The sequence below is a fragment of the Atractosteus spatula genome, chromosome 3 (genome assembly GCF_055471065.1).
Source record: "Atractosteus spatula isolate fAtrSpa1 chromosome 3, fAtrSpa1.hap1, whole genome shotgun sequence".
Lineage (NCBI taxonomy): Eukaryota > Metazoa > Chordata > Actinopteri > Semionotiformes > Lepisosteidae > Atractosteus > Atractosteus spatula.
Window position 1 is genome coordinate 72,916,853 of NC_142708.1, and position 25,010 is coordinate 72,941,862.

At 46.1% G+C, this 25,010-nt stretch overlaps 2 protein-coding genes and 1 non-coding gene across 7 annotated transcripts; 2 read left to right on the plus strand and 1 right to left on the minus strand.

Moving 5' to 3' along the window:
- Nucleotides 1-709: 709 nt before the first annotated feature.
- Nucleotides 710-8,312, plus strand: sertad3 (SERTA domain containing 3). Of its 2 annotated transcripts, none has more exons than XM_088912399.1 (2): nucleotides 710-925; nucleotides 4,232-8,312. In XM_088912399.1, exon 2 carries the CDS (start codon nucleotides 4,239-4,241, stop codon nucleotides 5,115-5,117), a length of 879 nt encoding a protein of 292 aa, XP_088768525.1. In that variant the 5' UTR covers nucleotides 710-925; nucleotides 4,232-4,238; the 3' UTR covers nucleotides 5,118-8,312. The 2 variants fall into 2 exon arrangements, with proteins under 2 accessions (XP_088768525.1, XP_088768526.1); XM_088912400.1 differs by lacking the exon at nucleotides 710-925 and adding an exon at nucleotides 3,311-3,750.
- A 2,526-nt stretch (nucleotides 8,313-10,838) lies between these two features.
- On the minus strand, nucleotides 10,839-10,911 carry trnak-cuu (transfer RNA lysine (anticodon CUU)). The gene has a single exon. It is a non-coding gene; the product is annotated as a tRNA-Lys (tRNA).
- A 393-nt stretch (nucleotides 10,912-11,304) lies between these two features.
- yif1b (Yip1 interacting factor homolog B (S. cerevisiae)) lies at nucleotides 11,305-23,319 on the plus strand. Of its 4 annotated transcripts, none has more exons than XM_088911880.1 (8): nucleotides 11,305-11,513; nucleotides 15,702-15,928; nucleotides 16,536-16,640; nucleotides 17,356-17,434; nucleotides 18,390-18,447; nucleotides 19,141-19,296; nucleotides 20,435-20,528; nucleotides 21,449-23,319. In XM_088911880.1, the coding sequence occupies exons 2-8, from the start codon at nucleotides 15,716-15,718 to the stop codon at nucleotides 21,602-21,604; spliced, it is 861 nt and encodes a 286-aa protein (XP_088768006.1). In that variant the 5' UTR covers nucleotides 11,305-11,513; nucleotides 15,702-15,715; the 3' UTR covers nucleotides 21,605-23,319. The 4 variants fall into 4 exon arrangements, with proteins under 4 accessions (XP_088768006.1, XP_088768007.1, XP_088768004.1 ...); XM_088911881.1 differs by having other exon boundaries at nucleotides 11,466-11,536; XM_088911878.1 differs by lacking the exon at nucleotides 11,305-11,513 and adding an exon at nucleotides 12,265-12,483.
- The last annotated feature ends 1,691 nt before the right edge of the window (nucleotides 23,320-25,010 follow it).

Here is a 25,010-nt window from a genome sequence, read left to right on the forward strand (position 1 = left end):
CAAGGGGTTTCATAAAGACGAACCGTGTCGCCACCGACCCGTTCGCACATATGTAACTCGCCATTGTTAGTGGTGGACAAAGTCCAGTCGGACAGTCCACAGCCGCACCAGGGGGCCTCGGGTTCTACATCGATAAGCCCTCACGTGTGAATGCGGAGTCAAGGGACGACAACAGCGCAGGGGAGAGATCTTGCCCGGGAAGTGTAACAGCGGCTGACAGCGTCGGTCTGCGGTCGTGCCGGCGCGTTTTGTTTTGGGTGTGTGATGGCAGTAAATCCATCCCACGCTCTTTTAAGCGCATTAGATAGACCGTTGAGTATTACAAAAAATCTGACTCAAGTAAGACAAAACCGGCAACTTTTGTTTTAATAAGAAAAGGGATCCGTGCGGGACTGTCCGCCGTCGCCTTCAAACGGCCGGGCGCTTGTGGAAGCCCTTTCTCCCCACCAGTCTCGCACACCACTTTGTCCTCTCCGGCTGGCTCGATTTTGAATACCACCCAGCGAGCTCCAAGCCTCCGGTATCGGGCTGGATCATTTACCCGGGGCTCTACAACCTTTGCCATTTGTCTCCGGAGCCGGGACTGCGAAACCGAAGGGAACAAGCTGAGGTGGGGGCGATTTAATTTAAACCGACATCCGTCTCGTCCAATCCGGACCAGACCGAGGCGGCTTTACAGCCGGTCCAAGCCAGTAGAGAGCGCCCTGCTTCTTGTGGGTGCTAGCCCTGTCGGAGAAACTAGGAAAAACTGTCCCGGATCTGCAGACATTAACTGGAGCAATGGGCAGAGGGGGAAGATTCGAGATTTCGAGGCGAGGAAAGTGGTAGTAGTATTCCCTAACTCTCCAGGTGAGGGGGAAGAAAACCTGTGGATGTCGGGGATTTGAGGAGAAAACGAAAGCCTGGGAAAACGAACGCGAAGCAGGTAAATTTCAGTCCCATCTTTGCGTTATCGGATTTTTTTTTTTACTGGACGTTGATGGGCTAAAAGACGAAGACGCTATCGCAGTCGCTGCATTAGGCGCCGTTTGCGGCGTCTTAACTATCAAAAAGTAACGATTAAAAAAAACAAATCGCTGAGCTAAAGGACTTGGAGGTGGGAACGGGTGCGGGATTCGTGTTTTTAAACATTTAACATCACACAAAATGTTTCCTGTAAAATGCTCAACTAAATTTACACGTACGGCAACAATTCGTAAAAGCGGATGGTTATGTTTTAGTTTCATTCTCTTTTTTTTAACGTTAGTATATTATGTGATCGGTCTCTACGTGCAACGGTTGACTTTTAACAGTCTTTTCCGAGAAATATTACTTTGTGCACTGGTTAGTGGGACTTAAATTGATTTTGTGTCTCTCTGTATAAATGTCACGATGCAGTCGTATTCTAAAATTCTCCAACACTATAATTTATCTTTAATGTAGTGCCTTCGTGTATTAATACGAGTGATGCGAGTCGTGTTTTTATTTATAAGTTCAGGACTCGATTGTAAAAAAATATTTTTAAGGATATTGGTATGATGCCATGCAAGGAAGAGACCCAGTGAAAACGTAAAAGGACAATAAGCGCGTTTATGCGAAAATAATTCCCATTTTTTTCAGACTATATTTTAATTTGACCTTATATTAAAAAAACGCATGGTTAACATGGATCGCCGACACATTCCCTTTGCGTCGCAATGCGCTCTGGGACTTGGAGTTTTTTAAGAAGTGTTCGGCCGTGCATTTCGACATGAGTAACATGGAAACAACATTTTGATAAAACTTTAGACAAAGGTTTAATTTAACGCAGTCAGAGAAGAACTTTTCTGTAACAGAAAAGCGCTCTTCCCGGTTTTAACTCTTATAAGGTGCAAGATTTCACTTTTCAAATGACTGAAAACAACCCCTGGTGCAAAATGTTTTCAGTCTATAGACTGGGAAACCCCTGCTTTGAGGCTGAATCGGATCAATTCTGCATTTACATCCCGCAGAATACAGCAAAAGCGCACTTCTAACAGTGGCGAAAGTTTCATTTGAAGTGCCCTTTGATCAGCATGGATCCGCCGTCTGAAAATGACGGAAAAGCCCGTTCTAAACTAAATAGGAACGCGTTTGAAAGAGGCCGCCATCTTTAAACTCCGTATCCCACAATGCCAAGGACGGGGTGTAGTCGTGCGCCTGCGCACTGCGGTTCGCGTCGGACTTGAATTAGCAGGCGGGAAGTAGGAGCGGCTAGTTGTGCAGTAATTTTCTAGGAGGGAGTAAGTAGAGGGCTCGTTATTTACCTCGTCCTGTAACCAGCTTACCTGCCTGTATTGCTTCAGAGCAGACACTGTATTCGGAGCTGGCGCGTTTTCCGAGGCGCAGCAGTGATTTTTATTTAGATGCTGGACCCTTTTTTAAGTGCGGACTGAGTTGTGAGTTTGGAGGGGAGGGCAGACGGCGATATCGGTGAGTACTGTCGGTCGGTTTAACTTTTTCTTCTCCTTTAACAGCCTCGTTTAAGCTGTTCGGGGTTGAGTTTCGCTGCTTTACTTGAGTTCACCCAAAGAAACGGTCAGGCGCCTGAGTTGTTTGCGCTGCTGGAGTTGACCAGTGCTTGCAGGGTCTCTCCGGTACGTCCCCGGGCCGAGGCCTCATTATCGGTGAAACCGTTTTAAAGATCTTTTAATGAAAAAACGCCTTTAAAATCTTTCTTTAAGATCTTTACTGGCGGAAAATTACATTTAGGCGATCGGCTACCACCACCCCTCCCCCACCTTCCCCACTTCTACGAGGTGAAAAAAATAGCAGTAGTTCGCTCGTTTTTGTTCTTGCGGGTTTCATTTTGATTTTTGGGGGGGGCGGGGGGTTCGGCTAAGTCTAGGCAGGATATTTCGACGCCAGGCCGCCCCTGTGTGCAGTAATCGGTTTGTACTGTGAAGCCATGTAACATCCGTGGCATCCTTTAGGCATCCTCGCTTCTGCACGTCCCTGCGCTGGTGCCCCCGGCAGTGCGCTCGACAGCGCCACCGGATGGGTTCAGGCGGTTTCGGGTAACTGCCGCGCTGTAGTGTGGCTCTGCAGCGAGAGAGAGCTGGGCTTGCCGGCTGAGCCCTGTTGGGATCCAGCTTCTGCAGCTGGACATCAGACCCGCATTTATGAACTGTTGGGAGTTCTGATCCCATATTAGATTCAGGTAAAACCAGTTTTTAATATACGTGCTAGGGCGTGACTATGATTTTTTTTTTCATGTTGTGCTTAATGCTGGTGGTTATGGGCTGGCTACCAGGTTCTGTTGTCTGGGTGCTTTTATTTAACATTAATTTTTGCAGTTTGTTAAAGTGCATGCTTTACAAACGGATGGGTTTGAGGGTGACTGGAAAGGCGGGGATTGCAGGTCTCTGGGACCAGGGTTGGCTACTTGGGCTACTACCAGGGTTTCTTTCTACTTTGTGTTTCCTCTAGGGTATAACTTTCTCAGGCACAGCTTCCCCCCATGTCGTGAAGAACAGTGAGAAAAGAGAGGAGGCTGTTTGGCCCACAGCCCCACCAGCCTGTGGTCGATTAAGCCAATGATGTAGTTGAAAGAAGCCCACGAAGAACATGGCGTGGGTGGTGTGTTCCAGACTCCCACAACCCTGTGTGTAAAAAGCGCCTCCTATTCTTGGTGCTGAATGCCCTTCCCCCTTGTCTCTGGTCCGTGTGCCGTGGTTAAGGAAGGGTCTGGCGGAGGTGCAGCGTGCTCCAGGGACGGCTGCTTCAGGAAAGCGGATGGTGTTGAATCTACTTGTGAGTTAGGAACGAAAGCGCCTGGTCTTTCCCTCTGGGTCCACCTCTGTTCGGCACTGGGGTGCGGTGGGAGCTGTGCACCTGGACTTACTGCCCCTCACCCTGTGTGGGGTGTGCTGATCTTGGGCGGGGGGGGGTGTACCATTTCCTGGGAGGTCACCACTGAGAGATGCTGGTCCCTGGGGGTGGGGGGTCATGACTGAGGCACACTGGTGACCTGGGGGGTAGCTGTGGAGCTGTGCCAGTGCCCGAGGGGTCATCACTGGGGGGGCGCCAGTCACCAGGAGAAGGGGGTCATAAGGGTCATGCTGGTGACCTGGGGGGGGGGGTGGGTCACTGCGTGGAGCTGTGGCACTCTGGGTTGCCGGTCATGGGACGAAGAGGGTCATTGCTGGTCACTTGGGTAGTCCCTGGGAGGAAAGGAGGGGGGTCCTGCTGGGACGCGGGCGCTCTCTGACGGTCTGTTTCGTGTCTCCCGCAGGCGGAGGATGGAGGTGAAGGGGCAGAAGCGCAAGCTCCCGGCCGACGGCGAGCTGCCCGCAGGGGCGCGCGCGGAGAAGGGTAGCAGCCTGTACGCAGCCCAGCGCCAGTCGGTGCTCGACATCTCGCTGGACAAGTTCCACCGCGGGCAGGCGCTGGCAGAGCCCAGCCTGCGCCGCTCCGTGCTCATCGCCAACACCCTGCGGCAGATCCAGGAGGAGATCCGGCAGGATGGTGCCGGGAGCTCGGGCCCGGACCAGCAGGTCCCGGCCCCAATCCCACCAGAGCCCGGCCTTCACAAGGAAGCCCCCCCTCCGAGGATGTCTCTGGAGAATCACCGCCTGGGGTTTGGGGACGGCGACGACTGGGCGCTCCTGTCCGCGGAGGAGGACTTCTCCCTGTCCTCCGCCATCTCCTCTCTTCTCAGGGATCTGGACCTGGTGCTGGATGGGAGCTCCTCTCCGGGCCCCCAGCAACAGCAGCAGCAGCATCAGCAACAACAACAACGGGCCCCCCTGAGCTCCATCGAGAACCTGCCGAGCGACTGGGGGTCCAAGCAGGACGGCTCGCCCTGTAGGGCGGAGAGGCCCGGCGAGGGCCCGGAAGCCTGCAGGGCCCCCGAGCCGGTGTTCGGCAGCTTCGAGATCATGAGGTCCAGCTACCTCACCGACGTCGCCTTGGACGACCTCTTCCCGGACATCGACACCTCCGTCTACGAGCGGGAGGCCGGCGCGCTGGGCGGGCGGACTCTCCCGGTGCCACCCGGGGACGAGCTCCTCAAGTACCTGTCCTCCTGCTCCCCCCCTTCCTCTGCTTTCTCCCCATCCCCCGCCGTGCGGGACCTGAATGAGCTGGAGCACATCATGGAAATCCTGGTGGGCTCCTGAGCCTCGGTGTCTTCTCCGTCTCGGCCTGTGGGGAAACTGGGCGAAGGGTTTACAAACTGGTGCTTGCAGGGCTTGACCCCAACTCACCTTGAGAAGCAATGAGTTGGTAAAGTGTACTTTCAAACCTTTCCCTGACAAGGGACTAAAGAGGACATTTTTGAAGGCTTGGGGGTTTTGGAAGCTTGTGGCGCGTTTAAAGATGAGTGCGGGTTTTACAGCAGTTCAGCACCGACACGGCGAAGGGCTGAGGATCACGATTATTTTGTCTCATGAAGAGTTTTATTGGCAGACTGTAAGTCTGCATATTTAAGGAAACGGTATTCTGAATCTAGCCTAGATTCCAGTCCTCAACCATTAAAGACAAGGAAGTGTCTGTGCCAAGCTGCGTAAATGAGCTCAAGTTTGATTCTCTGGCCAGGTTATGCCTCTTGTGAGGGAAGTGTTTGACATGATTGTTGACTGATGTTGAAATCTTGTCTTCTGTGAAGATCTTTTTTATACATATTTATTGCTATTATTATTATTATTATTATTATTAGTTTTTTTTAACATTCTGAATAACTGAAGACCTCTCAACAAGCAACGCCTTACTGTAACATGGAACTGATTTACAATGATGTCAGCTTCTCCGAAAGGAACTGTCAGCTTTCTCATCGGCTGGTGCAGAAATCACAACTACCTCCGTTAACTGGGTTTCCCATCAGGCTAGGCTGGCAGAGTGCCAGTCCTTCAAGACCCATTTAGCCTGCCTTTCTGTTTCAGTGAGTTTCTGAAATATTTCATTCATCCTGGAAGTCAGAAATATTCTAATGTTTTATGTCTCCATTATATCTACAACTTACCTTAATGCTACCTCATCTTCTGCATGAAACCATTTCCCCCTGCACAGTTTAGTACAAGTACAATTGAACTACTCTAAAAAGTATTCCTTTGAGAGTCCCAGTGTTTGTGGTAAAGAGTCTAAATTATCTCATTTATTCTAAAACATTTTTGCTTCAATTTTACTAGTAAACCCTTGCCTGTTTTGTGGTAAAATAAGGCTGTTAACTAAATATTGCAAGCCAATGCTTTGTAAGAGAGGTGAAATATTCCTTTGCAATAATTTAAACTGTGTAGTGGAAAATTCCACTTTTAACTCTTATTCATAAAAGGGACCGTGGGGTAGTCTCTAACTCTTATCACAGTCTTGTAATGTATGAGAATCTGAAACTCCAACTTCCGTTTCAATACTCAGTGTGGTATAGATCAATGTTTTTACCTTTTTTTTACTATTTAATGAAGAAAAACCTGATGGTTAAAAAGCCATATTTATTTGTAGATAGTTTAAGATATTTTGTAAACCTTTGAGGAAAAAAGTAGAAGGGGTTTTGGTTACCTACAGTTTTTGCATTGCTTATTTTTTTGCCCACTATCACTACATAGCTTAAAGTGTGCATGTTATCTTCAAGTTTCCGAATTACTGTCTTTTTGTAATAGCAAAAGTGTACCAAAAGTTCTGAAATCTGCTATACCTCTCTTTGGGGTCTTTTGTTCCTGTGTGAAAGCTGTTGTAAACACTCTGAAATGCTTAGTAATTCTTATCAACAATGTGAAAGACCTGTACATGAGGGGACTAAAAGCCTGGCTTTCCAAATGAATGATCATTAAGGCTGAGACAATGCATGGATCTGTACGTACACTATAATTGGGTCACTTGGTAGCACATATTTATTCTTTAAGATCACGAATGTCTTCCTCTGAATTCAAGTTTTAAAATCAAACACTGACTGCTATTGACATTAATATTTTCAGGTGTGCTTCACTTTAGGTGAAGGTGGGCTTCGGTTGTGAACTAGAAAGTTTTCCACAGAAATTTAAAGGTCACCAAGAATTTACTTAGTTTTTTAGCCTTTTGTACCGTCAGCTGATTAGTGCATTGTCTTAGGCTTTGGCCTGGCCAGCAAAACAGCTTTCACTAACCTGTAACCAAAAGACTCCCCCTAAAATCTGTAGTATTTCATTAGGTTTCTTATGGAAGAAGTGGACTGTAAAAATGACAAAGGCACAATTTGCACATTCTGCCTTCAAGTGAAAAGTGTACTTTTTTTCTTTGTTCCGGGGCAGTTACTGTTCAGTGTTGACACATTCATAAACGGACACTAGTTTTACACTCATTTTATGGGGTTTATATATGTTGAAGCATTGTCTGGTTAGGTTGAATCACAGTACAAATTATGGTTTGAGCAAAGTACATTTGAACATTTAGTTTTTTTTTATCCATATATGTTTAAGAACAAAGAACTTGGTCTAGTTCCTTGTTTTCTTGCACGGTCATTCAGTGTCTTCTCATCAGGCTGTCTAATGGACTTCTGATTTTCAATCTGTATTATGTTTGTGCAAGAAGGCTGGGGTATTTAAGCCTGATCTGTTTAAAGTACAATGTCCAAGCGCAGCATTTCAGTCTGGTTCTCTGAAATCAGTGTTATTAAATAGTGTATGAAACCAGTGTTGCTGGAGAACTACATTTGTCTGTTGTATGGCTAGAAACTGTCCTTTCTGACCTTTTATAGAGCCTGGGGTGCACAATTTCCTGAAGTATATTTTATGCTCCTTGCTCTAAAGAGGACATTGAAAGAGTCTTGGTGCACTCAAAGTGCATTTCTGGGCTCATTGGATGGCAATAATAAGTGCAGTATTTTTCATTTTTTAAACTTTGATTTACAGTAATACACCTGAAATTTTGCCTTGTTTCCTTTTAAACATGTGAATGTTTTATTTCAAAGAATGTGAGTTTTTATATGATATGCCTCCTTTGTATACTCTAGTGCAGTAGCTACAGGTTAACATGGTTGAAGGACTCATAACTTATTTGCCAAGCTCTTCCTAGTGTCTGGAACAGTGTCATCTCTCAGCTGTTCCCTAAAGGTGTTTTACAGAAAGCCAGGTCTGACTTTAAAAGTGAACTGGCTCCTCTATTCAAGAAAATTATTAAGCATCTTAAGAAGATGTTTTAATTTAATGTTTATTTATTAAATGTGCAGGCAGACGTATCTGCAGGCATTCTTGAGCAGATGGAAGAATGCTGACATGAAATAGCAAGAAATTCCACACCAACAAAAGCATTCGGGTACATATTGAGTTGCTCCATCTATGCAAACACTAAAAAGTGTCCAATTCTCTTGTAATTACTTTTTATAAATAAAACAAATCAACCTAGTGCCTCGGTGTCAGTGGTGGTCTTTTGAGAATGGTGTGCAAAGCATGCATTGATTACTTCCAAAAAGAAATTCAAAGATTTGATTGCAGGTAAGTGACGTTCAAAGCTTTTGAGAAATTAAATATTTCAAAGACTGTGTATTTGGTGACAGCCAGGAGCAGTATCATCATGTAAATCTCAACTGGCAACCCAAAAAGTAGGTAGGAGTCTGGCTAGTACTTGGACGAGAGATCTCCTGGGAAAGCAAAGGTTGCTGCTGGAAGAGGTTAATGGGACCAGCAGGAGTTCTCACCCTGTGTTCTGTGTGGGTTCTAATGCCCCAGTATGGTGATGGGGACACCATACTGTAAAAAAGGCACTATCCTTCAGATGTGATGCAAAACCAAGGTCCTGACTCTCCATGGTCATCAAACAGTGCAGGGCTTTTCCTCAAAGAGTAGGGGTTTTAACTGGGGTTCTGGTCAAATTTCTCCCTGGGCTTTACCAGTCATGGTCTTCTACTCTGTATGCTGGGTGTACCAGCATTCTTGGGTTGCCATAGCATCATCCAGGTGGGGCTACACATTGGTATTGGTGGAAGGGAGTTCCCATTACCTGTAAAGTGCCTTGAGCATTATCTAACCATTATTATTATTAAAGGGGAACTGCAATGCTTTTTTTGAGGGGGGTTAGAAAGAGCATTGATAAGTGCATTACAAACCACAATTAAAGCAAAATGTACACAGTACCATGTAAAACCACAAAATTACATTTCCAGATATGCACAGTGTCATGTTCTGTGACTCAGAAAGAGGCCAGTGATTGCAGTGATGTGTTCTGGCCCCATTGCGTTGTAAACAAGCAGGCTTGTGAATACATGTCTGCATGTCCTTTAATCCAATAGAAGTATTGCTGTCTGCTTCCAGACAGTTTGCCGACCAACACAAACACAGGCTGGAATATTTCTGCGGTGAAATATCTGCTGCACAACCTGAGCTCATTCCCTCTTACATCGCATTAAATGAGTGATTACAGAGAGCAGGAAGGGCCATCTAACGTCACTTGCCCGGGGCGAGAGCAGGGCTCTGCAACAACATAGTAATTTCACAAAGTTCACGATTTTGTGTTCAATTCGGAATTTGTAAAATTGTGCAAGACCGTGAATTAATTAATAGCCGGTCTGAGAAATTGGGACGGTAGGCTCCCTTTGAATTTGCATGCTGATTTTCAAAAATTGCACATCTAATTCAAGAACGCACAGACCGGTTTCTCTGTCGCGCGTAGACAACGCGCTAGAAGAGGCACGTTCTCCCGTCGAGTCATCGAGAGGAGGAAGCCTGGCGCGCGACGGGGCCGACATTGGAAACGCCGCGAGCTCCGGGGCTGCAATCATTCATCAAGCGGAGGGGGAGCGGCGCCACGTGACGCGCAGCGTGGGGGGGGGGGGCTGGGACAGGAAACATGGCTCCAGCACCTCTCGAGGGAATGTCGATTTCAGGGTACAGTGCTGTAAGCCTGATCGTCTAAAAAATTGACCGTGGTCCACAGGCTGCCCGCAAGTTACCTCTTCCATGGTAAATTTTAGTTTGGTCATAAAGTATTACCCCTTTAGGTTGTAGTGATTAAATATCACACAAAACCTCATTGCCCGTATCTATCGATTGGACTGCAGCAGCCCGGGTGCTTGATGTTCTCGCAGATTTACGAAGCTTATTTTAATGAATATAAATGCATTATCCACGTGCCTATCCAAAACCGTTAAAAATATAATTTCACGAGTTTTTTTTTTCAAATTACAATTATAATGCGGTTTTTCGAACTCAGTTTCTGTTCAGGGTTAAAATTCAAAACTGAAGATTTATCCACCGTGTGTTCGGTTGTTTCGTTGCGCGTTTTCAGATGTACATTTCGATTCTTCGTTGTTTATGCCAAGTGAATGACAACGTTTACGTGTTTCAGAGTGGAGCGACGCCTGTAGGCCATGCCCGAATACGACCATGAAAAGATAACACAATCGATTGAGTAACAGTTTTTACGAATGTTAGGCGTCACTATGGTAACTTGATTCCGGTGTGTTTGATTTTGTCAGCACAGTGACGGCCTGCGATGAGCAGCCATTTAAATCTGTTACAGCGCGGAGTTTTAAAATGTTAGATAGTTACGGTCTAAAAACAGCACTCTCTTAATGCACTGTTAGTCCTGTATTTCCATCTAAAACACGCATTGCATAATGATATTCCAATGCGGGTGAAGTAAGATTAGAAAAAAAACTCGTGGAAGATGTGCATCTGTACTACAGTCTGGTTAAATACTGTATAGCTACTGCCACCTACTGGACAATTTCTGAAATCATCGTTTTCATAAATTGCGCGTTTTCGCACTGTGTATTAGAAGAATCGGTACTTTTCAAGTTTAACTTGAAAAGTTAAGATTGTGCAAATAACAGGTCACATGGTTTTAAATGGTTAAAGTAATGTTGAATTACTTAAATGAAAAGATACAGTAAGTATGTTTTACTTACGGTAAAAGACCAGTAAAAATGACATCGCCCAACGTGGGGCTCGAACCCACGACCCTGAGATTAAGAGTCTCATGCTCTACCGACTGAGCTAGCCGGGCTTGTGATACACGAGGATGTCTGGGGTCTGTAATAAAGACATATTGTAACAACTACTACCCTGTTTTAGAGTTGAAGTATAATTATAGATTGATTTTTAATTGCACGACGCTTTTATACAAGCACGGGGGGATAATTTGACCCTCAAAGCGTTACTATTTAACACATAACTGTGAATTAAATAGTACAAAAGAGCTAGGCTAATGTTTATTATAAAAGACACTAAGCACGGCTAGCCCGCGGAAAAAAATCAGGAAGATTAAAACATATTTAAATCCCCGCTTCTGGTCTCTGCTCCGTGTAGCTGTAGTGTATTTCCTTGCTCGCGTGGGTAACGCCGGGTCGTGCTGGCAGGCTTGACGTCATAAAGTCGAACTCCGAACTCCCCTAGAACTGATTCACCTTTAGCAGGATGACAACACAAAGTCGACACAGAAATTCATCTGATGGAATTTAATGTTTAACAATTACGTACGTTTTTTTTTTACAACGAATTTTTTAAACGATATAGCCGCACACCCTTTCGCTCAAATTGACAAAGTACCTACCAGGTACAATTTGCAAATATAAGTTTATCTGGAGAGGCAGCTTTATAAACGTGACGGTACGTATATGACAGGATTAAAAGTGAGTAAGCAAAATTAATCTTATTTTTCTTCTAAATCTTATTGAAGAAAAAAAACGTTGAAGAGTTGCTGTGTTGAAATGGTTAACGTGTGCTCCATGCAGACTACAGCTTTTATTAGCTATAAACAATATTTCGCAGTGCAGCTGTTTGAAATGTTACGATGATGCATTATATCGCTTTGGTATTATCTATCGGTAGCTAATTGGTAAAAAAAATTTAATAACCATAAATGCGTTTCTGTGAATAAAATGTGAGGAATTACAAATGTAAGCGAGCATATTGGGTGTTAAGCATTTTGTAATTTCTTTTTAAATATTATGCATTTTATTTACACTTTAGAATCTGGAATTGTTATACTGAGGAGAAAACAGACAGATGTTTGCAAAATAACCAGTCAGATTGTTTTACTGCAGTGGCTTGCTTCGATAGTCTTGGTAGACAGTGGGTTAATAATAAGTCAGACCTGCTGTGATCTCTCAGTATTGTATAGTTTCTCTCATATGCTCCCAGATACGCCATCCTGCCTTCCTTAGAGAAATCGGGGTTTTTTTTTTGCCCTGTACTGGCGTGTGACTGGTGAATTGTGCTGTCAATCTTCACGACGCGTCGGTGCGTCTGCTTTTCATTGGTCGGGCGTCTCCGTTCAGGCGGTACATCGGAGCCTGCCTATTGGCTGGATCCTTACGTGCATCGCGCGCTGGACTGATTTACCACGCTTTGATTGGTCAGACATTCAAGTTCGGTTGTGCGCTGCTAATTGTATTTTAAAGAGGCAGGGCCTTACCGATTTGAATGGTTTTTTTTTTTATCATCGTACTGTACAAAGTTGAATGTAAGCCATTTAATTTCGTGTATTTGCATTATTTTGTGGTCTAATTATTTTCATCTCAGTCAGTTCATCTCCGCAGTATGGATTACTCAACGACCTCTAGCGGGTTCAGACAGCGTAAGTTACGTACGTCAGATTTATCTGTATTTAATTTTCACTTTTGCGTGACACTTTCCTATTGTATGAAAGTGGGGGGGGCACAAAGAGGATATATCATGTCTGAAAAAAGGAGAAGATGGTGGATATTTTAGTGTTTTTACTTATGTGCTCAAGATATATCTGTTTCAGAAAATATTGTCACTGCCAGATTATCTGGGCTACTGTTTTAGTTGTCTTTTTGAGCTAGACAAGGCTACAGCGCACTGTCCGTAGCCAGTGTAAGCGAAGGAACTGTACAGCAGGATCTTGACACAGTGTAGCGGAGACAGAGATGCCGGTCCTCTGCGCTGCGTTACTGAAAGAAGCTCTTTGAATTGGGAAGTAAAACTAAGCGAAACGGAAGACGCGAGTGTACAGCTGTTGTCTTTTTTTTTGCAGGAAACGAAGTTTTTCCCCCATCTTACCTGGGTAAAGCACAGTTAACATTATTCCTAGCACAGCGGTTTAAGTACCACGGTAGAAGGCTGTTTGTACCGCAGTGCCAATGACGATGGTACCGAGTAAGACCACAGCCGGCCCAGTGCTTTCTGAAGCTGTTGGGGCAGAGGGTTCGTTCATGGCCAAAGTCCTTCGGCACTTGTTTTTAAAGCCTGGGAGTTTTGATATTTTGTAATTTAATAATGGTCCGTGAACAAAGCAGTGACATTCGTTAGGCAATACAGACTGTGAAGTTTTCAGTCAGTCTTGTCCACTGGAGAAAATGCAATTCGAATTTTTGTCTTGACTCATCCAAAGTTCTCCTTTTCATCTTTGTGTAAGTCTGCCATAGTGCTTGAAAAAGCCAGTTTTAGCTTTGTTTGAAATATCTTCTTGTCTTGTACACATATTTCATAGTCTGGTTTTTGTGGAACACTGACATGCAGTGTTTTAATTCATAAGCAGGACAGGGTGTAGGGACCTGCCAGCATGTTTCTTGTCAGAATGAGGTCTAGCGCATGAACAGTGTCCTAAAATGCAGCACTGCTCAGGTGAAAATCCAAGCAGATAAATTGGCTGAAAAAGGAAATTTTGTAGCATTCCATAGATGTGTCACAGGTTTTGTAACATACCAGTCGTCTGTGTGAGTGTCTGCATCAGGCCCTGCTGAATGTAGCTGTTCTGTCTGGTACTGCGCCTCTTGCGGATGGTCCCAGCTCAAGATCTCAGTCCCAGGAATAGGATTCAACACAAGCTGTCAACCTGGGACACTCACCTCGCCTCTAAACTATGATGGGATTTCAGACCTGCTTCTGTTGTCCCTGTATATACAGTAGAAGGGGGGTTTTGTTTCTAGAAGGTGGTATGCTTCAGAACTATACTGGCTTTGGGGATTTGATGTGAATGTGCTCTAGTTTCTGTCATGTTAGTAAATCTGGGCACAGGCCGAACTAGGTACAGATGTGTAAACACATCCTGAAGCACAGCATCTTTTAGAAAGGGTGAAGGACTTCTAGCGCTCCAGAAACAGGAAGGGGAGGATATTTTTAGTTCAGATCAGAGGAGGCTCTTTCTCCCACGTGAAGTCCTGATTCAGATGCCAGAGGGGGAGGCTCTGAACTGTTTCCCTACAAGAGACAGGCTGACATTATATACAGTATAACAGTATAGCGCACAGTTTACAGACAAGCTGTTGACAGCTACCATAAACAAATACCTACAGGTTTATTGACAATATGTGCGTTTTAACAGCACATATGGCAACATTTATGGGTTGCACATCCACAGTGTTCAGAAGCTAGGTTCAGAAAACGAACATTCAGATTTATAAGAGACACTGGAGTGCAGTTTCAGGAATTGCATTTTAAGGAAAGGAGAAAGTGCCTTTTAAATATGTGTCAAATCCAGTTTAGCAGAGAAATGCCTGGCTGTGCCTTGAGGTGGAAAGGCCCAGCACCTGGAGAGAAGAGTCCAGCAGAGACGTGGGCTCATGTGACTTGCTCAGCTCTGAGTGCCAGCTGGCTGTGTCCTGTCAGGCCTCCTGGTTGTTGTGGCACCACTCCACCAGCTCTGCTACCTCGCTCCTGTGACCTCTTCAAGAGACATCTTGGCTGAGGATGAAATAATGCAGTCTTTATTCTTGAGAGAAATTCATTCTGGGCGAAAACATCTTGTGATGTTCCACTGAGGTCGGAACAAGCTGGGGTTTTGGTGCCGGGCGCAGTGTGGAGGATGTGGAGCATTTTCCTTGGCTTAGGAATTTCCTGGGATGCAACAGCACTGAATGAATCAGCATAACCCAGCAAATGTCACCTGTAGGTTTGGGATTCCTTTTCAGTTTTAAATGCTTGGCTAGTTCTACTGTAGTTCAAGACACAGCCTACAGCGACATGTTTATGCTGCTGTGTTTGCACAAGGGCTTCATGAATTTATTACGCCTGTATTTAGGCGGTGCATTCCAGGAGGTTAGGATGAAGTTGCCTTAGGTGAGTAGGTGATGACAAATCAAGGGTTGCTTGGCTTTTGGGGTCGATAAATAGGAAACAAAAAAACACAGAGTGATGTGCGAGGAATGCTTCTCGCTCACCCCAGCTTTCGCTGCTTGATTCTAATCAAATGCTGAATGCTTTTTCCACCGCAGGCTCACTTGGTGAGAGTGCAAATCCACAGTAGAATAACCTGACGGCGACTGAGTAGGAAATTGTTTAAATGCACAAAACATCCCTAGTTGCACATTTTGTTACAACCCCCCCCCCCCTTGGTACTATTAGACTTATAAAGTATTTATTTCATGCACCTCCCTATTTATCTCTTTTAAGGTGAGCTGTTTGTACCTTGTCTCTTGGAGTTCTGACTCATAGGAGTTTTCCTCCAAAATATACTAATGGGGACAAAAACAACAGTTCAGCTGCTCGGGACCAGTCCTACCAGTTATTTACCAGAGCCCTAAAGCTTGGGGCCCAGTAGACGAGTGTGGGGAAACGGCACAGTGTTGACTTGGAACAGAAGATCCATCTCTGCAACACCTCTGCCAAGCGAGGGGGTGCGATTCTTCTTTTGCCACAGAATAGCTGTCTTGGGACAGCCTGCAGCCTGTTAATGTGAAAAGCAGAGATGCGCGCTGCCCTCATGTGTAATGCACTGCAGCGCAAGCGTATTGGAGTGTGCGCCTGCAGGCACTCTTCACATGGCTGCAAGCCTGTGTTCGTGCCCGTCTCTGCATTCTGATCTCTTACCTGCGAGTGTTTTGCCGCTTCCAGAACAGAAAGCGAGAATGAGGAGCGCGGCCCCGGACGGGCCCAACCCCAGCCAGCTCTTCGATGACACCAGCACCGGCGGGAGGGCGGTGGGCCCGGGTTTCAGGGGCCCGGAAGCAGTGGGGGCGGGCTACCCAGGACAGGCTCTGCTCTCCGACCCCATGTCCAATCTGGCAATGGCCTATGGCAGCAGTCTGGCCAGTCAGGGAAAACAGATCGTGGACAAAAATGTGAGTAGAGGCTTAGTCCCTTAGTCATGGCGTAAGGACATCTGAAGCAGGAGTCTGAATAATAGCCCATTGCATTCCTTTAGTGCCTTTTCTCCTAAATGGTATCTTTATGGATTGATCAGGGCTCCATTCATCTTCCGACTAAATGTAAAATCCTCTTGGATTTCCATTACAAAATTATAATAATTGTATTAATAATAGAAGAGTAGCTTTCAAGACCGTTGTTGGCAAAATGTTCTTGCACAGTCACTAAGTTTTTAAGCCGCTATGTCATTTTTGCCTTCGTTTGCGTGCTTTCGCAGCTCATGTGTGCATGCTCGCGTTGTGCGTGAAGACAAGGCTCTCTGTGTGCTCGTTACAGCTCCTCTGTAGCAGTCAGCGTTAACGAGGCTGGCATCGCTACAGGAAGAAACGATGAGGTCTCTTCTTTTGTTGAAGACGCCCTGTCGCTGTCACAGCTGGGCCTGCAGCAGTGCTTTGTTAATTGAATCCTCTAAGGATTCCAGTTCTGTGTTCAAGGCATGTGTGCTTTTGACTTTCCTGACTATAAGCCTGCATGAATCCAAAAAAAACAAGGTGTCAAACTGACCAGTTCTGAACCCCACAGCTGGACAGATTCATCCCCATCTCCAAGCTGAAATACTACTTTGCAGTGGACACGGTTTATGTGGGCAGGAAGCTCGGCCTGCTGGTCTTCCCTTACATGCACCAGGTATTGATTTTTGCTTTTAACTATAATTGGATTATTTGTGTGGAATGTAACCCAGCGAATTAAGCCTCCTGTTGTGCAGAAGTGTTCTGAGCTCTGCAGGGCCACATGGCGGCACGTTTCGCGCACTGTTGCCCAGTGCTGCATGCAGATCATGATGTTCAGCTGCAGAAGAGGTCACTCTGAAAAGCTTCTGGATCAAAGCAAGGCTTTTTGTCAACAGACGGAAGCAATGCACAAAACATCTGGCCAGCTGAGCCCTCGCCTCTGTAACTGCCGAATAGTGACAGCGGGAGATGTCTGGCTCATGTTTGGATGAAAGACCTTGAAGTTCACAGTGACTTGAAACACTCCTTATTCACCTCTGAGAGAAATAATGTGAGAACACTGGCATCCAGACAGCTGGATTTACAGCACAGAGTGGTTCATGCTGAAAGGGAAACTTTTAGAATCGAATCTGTGTCAGTAGATTAGAGATTCTGTATTGCTGTGAATGATCTCATTCTGAGGCTTGCTTACAGGTTTTTTAATTGCTGAATGTACAGCATGTACTGCTCAGGGTCAGAAGCCTGAAGAGGGATGCAGCTGTTTCTCTCCCCTGGGCTGATTGCTGCTGCATTGGCAATTCAGTGGTCCTACCCTGGCGTGTTTGCCCATGTGATGGGAGACATTGGGGTTGAAGTGCTTTTTTGTAATCCTCTCCTGGCTTTCTGTGCAGAACTGGGAGGTGAGTTACCAGCAGGACACCCCAGTGGCACCCAGGTTCGATATCAACGCCCCTGACCTGTACATTCCAGGTAAGAACAGCACTGCTTGGGCCAGCGGGGGGCTGAGGTTCCTCCAGCCAGCACATAGCCGCCCGTCATCAGAGTTTTGACTGCGCTTAATATCCCATGTCAGAATGACAAACCGCGTCGCTCCTTGCCTGAACACTGCGCTGGCAAGATCAGCCACAGCCTGATGAGCTCCGCTCTGGATACAAGACTGAATGGACACAAGAAGCCCCCGTGTGTACTGGAAGCGAGGACCACATGACTGGTGCATCAGCATGTACTAACAGTATAGTTCCTTTGCATCTGACTGATGGGAACCTCAGAGAGGTTACAAATGAGAGGAGGCCATTAGGCTCATCTTGCCCGTTAGATAATTAGTAGTTAATTGATCCAAGGATCTCATCCAGCAGTTTCCTGAAAGACGCCGGGGGTTTCAATTTCAACAGCACGGCGGGGTAGCCTGTTGCATACTCCCACTGCCCTTTGTGTAAAGCAGTGCCGCCAGTACTCAGTTTTAAATACACTTCCACGTACTTTTCACCTGTGTCCTCAGGTTTGTCTTTCACTCACATAATTCTGAAGAAACCTACTAGATTTTTGAGAGCTTGTATAGGATCCCCTAGTAATCATCTCCGTTCAGCACTAAAAAGGTTTAGTCCCTTCAGCCTGTCGGTGTAGGACATTCCCTTAAGCCTCAGAATGAATCCAGTTGCTCTTCTCTGGAGTGATTCAGAGCAGCAGGATCTTATCTATAACATGGTGACCAAATTTGTACACAGTGTTTTAAATGAGGCCTAAATAGTACATGGTACAATTCTAACATCACATCCCTTAATTCAGTTTCTACACTTTTGACTATACTCAACATCTTGTTTGCCTTTTGAATTGATTCTCCACATTAGAAGATGTACATGATGAGTCGCAAACAGTTCCTTCAGCCAGTGTCTTTCCTAACCTGCAGTCTTGTTTGTTTCGACAGCCATGGCATTCATCACCTACATCCTGGTGGCAGGGCTGGCTCTGGGGACTCAGAACAGGTGAGCTGGCAGGCTTTGCGCTTGTATAAGGTTACTGCGCCACACAGCACTGATATAGAGTTGCACTCTTGTAACAGACGGCTGCTGTCTTTCTCTTCAGCTTGCGTCTTCCATTGCAACTCCTGAAAAAAGGGCTGAGGTGTCTGTCTTTACCTGGACGTGTTTTGTAAAAGCTTGTAAACATTTACTTATTGTATAGTTCAGATTCAGTGTTTGCTTATTGTGTAGTTCATCGGAATCCTAGGCGCAGTGTTCTGTGGGTGCTGTGTGGGCTCAAGCACCCCCGATATTTTTGATCATATTATTGTTAAATCAGGGGTTAATGCTTGTTCAAAAATGTTCCTTAAATAGTGTGGAACAAAAACTTTCCACTTGCAGTATGCTTGCTTGCTTGCAGTATGCAGTATTGCAGTACTGGAGTATGCAATGTGTTGTTTGCAACAAGATGCAACAATCATGGCAGGTGAGTGATGGATCACAGGAAGTGCAGGTGTGGTTTAAAAACGGGCAGTGTTAGTCCTGTGTGATGGCGAGGTTTGGCAGAAATGCTGCCGCGTAGCTGCTGCCAGGGTCCTGTATGTTGACGTGGGGGCTTGCCAGAGTGAAGCAGTCCAGGCTGTAGCTTGCAATCCCATCAGAGCAAAGTCAAGCTAGGTCACCGCTCCTCTGCTCCTTTCCTCCTGTGGTGTGTAGGTTTTCCCCTGAAATTCTGGGCATGCAGGCCAGCTCAGCCCTGGTGTGGCTCATCATCGAAGTGCTGGCTACTCTCCTCAGCCTGTACCTCGTCACAGTCAACACTGACCTCACCACCATCGACCTCATAGCCTTCTCTGGGTACAAGTACGTGGGGTAAGGCGATTCTAATGCTAGCAGAAAGTGCTGAATGTCTGCAAAACACTGGTCTGGCATATTCAAATGAGCAGCCTGGATGTAGATTAGAAACAGGAGGTAAAACGCCAAGCCTAAAATGGAGCAGGCTCAAACCCAGGCTTTTATCTGAGAAGTGGCCCGTACTCTTAACAGACGTGACCGCAAGGAGAGAGTAAACAATAACTGATCTCCATCAAACCATCTGGTCCAAATACTACCTTGCTAAGCAAGCAAAATGTATAAAAACTAAAAGGTACGCACCCCTATTTTCAGGGAATGCCGAGTGTCACATGGCACAGGTCTTTTTCATTTTGCAGTGCAGCATAGTAACAATGTTACTAGAAATGGCCATATATTTACAACAACACAATGTTTCAGCTGCTTAAAGGTAGTCAGCTGAGTAAAGATGCATTGTAAATATCTTGCACATGGTCCGAAGGGATGAAAAAAGAGAATACAATCCAGTCTGCACTATTCTGTCTGATCTTTTTACCCTCTACTGTGCCGATCCTCTAAGAAGGCTGACTTACTGATTAACCACAGTTGGTTTACTCTCAGTGAAAAGTTAGGACAATTGCCTTGCCATGTTTACTGCTTCAGGGACCTGATCAGATAAAGACAGCTGTGCAAACATTCCCAAGTCTTTCCTTTAAAGAATACCATCCAGACACTGGGCAAAAAGGCAGAGCTTTAAGGATGCAGCTGTATTGTTATATGCAGAGAATATAGGTGTTTCATGCTCAGTGCATTTTTATAGAGTTACAGTTGTGCATTTGCTAGATTAAAGGATAGTTCCTATACTCTGTTTATGCTTTAAGCTCATTGCCTGCACTGGAGAAAGCAGGGGGTAAAGTATCCTGATTAAAATGTCTCCAACGTGTTGACATGTTCAACATCTCCCTATTTTAATTTTACACATTCATACTGTAAAAAGGGAATCATACCGTAAAAAGGCAATTTAGAGCACCCTTGAGGAAGAACAAAGACAAAAAACGTTCCTGAAAAAACTGCTTTCACGCCCTGGCTGAGAAGGGTGCCGTGTTAGTTTGGAAAGTGCTGACTTGGGCATGTTCTTCAGTGTAACTGGTCCTTCACGTTTTCACCCCTGTCCCTGCAGAATGATTGTAGGAGTTGTGGCCGGGCTGCTTTTCGGAAGAACAGGTTATTATCTGGTGCTGCTTTGGTGCTGCATAGCCATCTTTGTCTTCATGGTAAGCTTTTAGTTTGTGTTTTTTTAATTTTAGTTTTGTTGAGTGATCCTCCGCATCATGTTGGAAAACTGAAATGGACCTGTTGCTTTGCCAAGACAAGGTGACCCATGTGCACACACCTCACTTTCATTGTTTTGCTGAAAAGCGCCCTTTTTTTTCCCCCCTACTCTTCCAAAAAGAAAGATTCCTCGGAGAGGCTATGAAATAGCAATGTAATGAATTAATTTCTTGGATTTTTTTGGATATTTCGGCTTTTATTATAATTTCTTAAAATTACACTGAAATTACATTCTCATCCTCCCACAACAAGCTTCCTGCAAGACAACATGCTTGTGCCCATGCTGCTTGTGGAAGATCAACTGTGCTGCACAGTGAGAATGTGGACGTTTTCCTGTGCACTGCTTGCCAGGCAGGAGCCAGAGATCAGTGACCAATCACATGCTTGTCCAGAGTGTGTGAAAGAATGGGACACAATCCCACAGGACAGCACCTTCAGCCTGGTGCAGAGCACTATTTTGCAGAACAACAGTGGCCACAAGTTCCTAACCTGAGGCTTACACACACAGTAGACACTCCTACCGGTCATTCCTGCGAGTGACAGGTGTCAATCTGTGTCTCATGAGTTTACATTTGATTGAACAGACATGACACAGGTAATCACTGGTTAACTTTGTGGGCCTGTTGCAGTTGTAAATGATGGGTTCCTTTTGATGCTCTGCATGTAAAACCTCTGAATTTTCCCTTCTGTGTGCCTGTCTCACCCAACTTGTACCCTCAGTTAAGGGAAAAAGACATGCTATTTCACATGGAGGGCTTTGATGTTGAAGGTGTTTGATGTAATGAGCCCCTGGGCAGCGGCAACAGGAGGTTTTGCCCCACATGCTGACAGTTTCCCATGATCCCCCTCCCCCTCCCGGCAGATCAAGACTTTAAGGCTGAAGATCCTTTCGGAGGCGGCAGCGGAGGGCGTGCTGGTGAGGGGGGCGAAGAACCAGCTCCGGATGTACCTGACCATGGCCATCGCGGGCCTGCAGCCCGTCTTCATGTACTGGCTCACTTACCACCTGGTCAGATGAGGTGCCCGCGCTCGGGGGGCAAGCCGTGGGCCCCACACTGCCACCGCCGCGCTCCTCACTTCCTTATCATCTCTCCCCGGGACGGCTTCAACCTGGAATTCTTCAGAACCATCTCTAGCGGCGCCGGCACACTGCTCAGCACAAACGGACTGTTCTGTATTTTTATTTCGGAATGTGAATGTTTACCGCAGATCATTGCGAGAGCATCCTTCCCGTAGGGAAGATTTTTGATGTGTTGTTATTTTTCGGTCAGCTCTTTGAAGAGGAGGGCTAGCATACGCTTTCGGCTGATCGGTGGGTATTCTCCAGGAAACGCAGGGGAGAGGAGGGGTTGCGGGGGGCACATCCATACACCACAACACATCGCCCACCCTTTTTATTAGGTTTCCCTCCCCCCCGTTCCTAAAATCAAACACTTATTGAACTCGAATCACCAGCTCGGACTCAGAATTGTCGGTGTTGTGCTCATTATCCCATTCGCCTTACTTGAACAAGTGAAAATTCGGGGCAAGCCACCGGTGGAGGCATAAACCAAAAACCCTTCGTTGTAGTGGAGTCACGGTGGGCGAGGATGTGCGCTGTTCGGCGATTACAGCGACCGTAGGCCGCGCCCTCTCTCTAACCGCTTCGGAGAGGAATGATGGCGCTACTCCATTCCCAGCTGCAGGCCTCGAGCCAGGTTCGGGCCTCAGCCTTTCTGCTGGGGGGGGCCCAGGTGCAGTGGGCAGCGTTGAGCTGCTCACGATCATTCCAGCCACACAGGAAGGGCTGATCAATTAAAAACACGCCCTGATCACACAGGCGTTCCTCGGCTTTCAGCTGCAGCATTGCACCACCCCCAGAACTGGCCCTCTTGTCATATTGCAGCCTTATTCCTGAAGCGGTCCTGCTACAGTGTCCGTCTTCCGATGTGTCTGAACGCAAAAGAACTTAATATGCCCCCTGATTGGCCAGGCTATAAGAATAAATCAAGGTGTCAGAATTTTTATTTCACTTGTTGATCATCGCCCCCCAAATAAAGAAGAACATCAGTCAGATGGGTCACCAGTTTGTTTCAGAATGCTAGAATTACAGAATGTCACGGGCACTTCCGATTGTTCCTGTGCCTTACGCCATTCCCAAGACACGATTAAAGAAATGCAGTCCCATTATAAGGGCATCCACCCTGCGGAAAAGCAGCCGAGTCGGAGAAGCTCTTCATGCACGTCGTGCATAAGTGGTTGATAAAGAAAGGGGCTACTCTGAACTATGTCCTGTGGAATTGAGCCTTTCTCTTTAACCATTTTTACTGATGTGTTCCTTTTAGCCAATCCTGTTGCGTATTAGGCTGGTCCCTGTTTTACAGCATGGTTGTATTGGTAATTGGGAAGAGTTGTCAGATGCCTCTGTACACCACTTGCGTCAGCAGATTTACAGTAAGGGTTGCTGAAGAGTGGAGCCAACAGTTAATCAGTTTTGTCCTTCCGCTGCCCTCTAAGGCCACAAAACACCTTTAAGGTGTTTTCCCTGCACGTCCTCTGTAATTCGGATTGCAATCGGAGCTCTGGTACCGTGCTTTACAATTCATTTGAACTCTTGCTAATATCTTCTGTTTTGTAAGTCTTCTCACAATTCCACGTTGTGGATGCTTTTGATGTGTGTCCTGCGAGTATGTCATTTATTTATATTTGTACCTGTGAGTGGGTGATGAAACAATAAAAAGAGACGAAACGGATGTTGCTGTCGTGACTGCGGGTCCTGTCCCGCACCAGGATGCTTCTTACTCTTCTTTCCAGTGCGGTCGCTGTGCCTTCTGTCTGCTGTTGTGACACCGAGACACTGCGCTCCACGATATCTGCACACCTCTGGGATGCAGCGGTTTCCACATTTTTTGATAAAAGGTAAACTCATTACACCTACACGCTGGCCACTCCTGTTTCCTTAGTCTCCTTGTTCCCATCCTGCCCCAGGACTGACTGTCCTGTTTCCAGCTGACCTCCGTGTCCACCTGGAACCTCCCAGTGGTAAGGGCAAAGACCCACCCACCCTTGCACTCTCTTCACGTATCAGTGTGAACTGAAAATAAACCACCCCCCTCAACCAGGACTGGAACCTATAACCTCCAAGTCTTTCCCCTTTACTCCCCCTGACCCCCAGAGCACTGGCTTCTTGTGACGTCGTGCTCTCTGAGCTGGGTGTCAGATTCCGGGAGCCCCAAACTTTCCACCTTCACCTCAAGTTTCTGCTCCAGCGTTATAACGTGCCCTCGGTGTGAATTAACGAAACGAAGGAGGTGAGCCCACCTCCCTCTCTGGGTTCCAAACTGACCAATAAAACGGACACAGTTGCCCCAAAATTTCTAAAATGGGCAATTTGGCCAGGACACTGGGGTAACACCACTTCTCTTTTTGAGAAATGCCTTGGGATTTTTAATGGCACAAAGAGGGCAGGATCCTGGTTTTGCATCTCATCTGAAGGATGGTGCCTTTTTACACAATAGTGTCACAGTCACTATATTGGGGAATTAGGACCCACACAGACACAGGGTGAGCGCCCCCTACTGGCCCCACTAATACCCCTTCCAGCAGCAGCCTCAGCTTTCCCAGCAAAAATTGGCCAGTACTCCAGCAAGTTGTTTTTTTTACATCTGACTTCAAAGCTTATCCTTGGAGGTAGTTTGTTAAACATGAACACGTCGCTCCCTTTCTGAATTGTCTCCCGATATAATGTGCGTGTCGTCAGCACTGGGATTGCTCTCCTGTGAAAGCAGGGACAGACAATGCGGTTGAATACCTCTGGAGTGCTAGCTCCATTTCAAGTCTGTGTCGGCTGCGAATGAGGAATGTCTATGAACTCTTTCACACGAAAGGCCACTGCATTCCAATTGGTATCTGAACCGCGGTTTTCATAAAAGAAATAGAAAAGGCCTTCGGCGTCTTCCAAAGGCCTCTTTCAGAAGAGCTTCGTTTGTGTTGCAGTTTCAGTCGCAAGGTGGTGCTGTAACACCGGGTTACAGGTCGGGCCCTGACAACTCCTGAATTCATTCGATAGCATGAAATCGCACTATCTAGGTAAACCTCTACTAATGCTTGAAGGAGAGAGACCTGTATGTAAGGAGCCCCTAATATGGCGCCTAAGTAATTTTATTCAAAATAAATAGCCCACAAATACCACTGCAGGATGCAGATTCTTCGCACATACAAGGACTTTTCGTATGTCAGCAAAATTCGGCATCAGAGCCGTCCAGAGAGCCTGCGTACTTAATTTATTACGCGTCACCGGCAGCGTACACACAACAGAAAGGAAGAGTCAAGCCCGGCGGTATCGCGGGAGTTCTGAATTTACGCTTATTGACAAAGCGGATCAATCAATTGATATAAAGTGTCTCACAGCTTCAGTCTTTCCAAGCTCAATCCTGGTCATCCGC

Excerpts from the sequence above, each read along its gene's own strand:
- sertad3 (XM_088912399.1), top strand. The coding sequence starts at position 4,239 with ATGGAGGTGAAGGGGCAGAAGCGCAAGCTCCCGGCCGACGGCGAGCTG.
- yif1b (XM_088911877.1), top strand. The coding sequence starts at position 12,447 with ATGGATTACTCAACGACCTCTAGCGGGTTCAGACAGCGTAAGTTAC. Across the intron at positions 17,435-18,389 it reads CCCTGACCTGTACATTCCAG|CCATGGCATTCATCACCTAC; the intron begins GTAAGAACAGCA and ends TTGTTTCGACAG. Across the intron at positions 18,448-19,140 it reads GCTCTGGGGACTCAGAACAG|GTTTTCCCCTGAAATTCTGG; the intron begins GTGAGCTGGCAG and ends TGTGGTGTGTAG.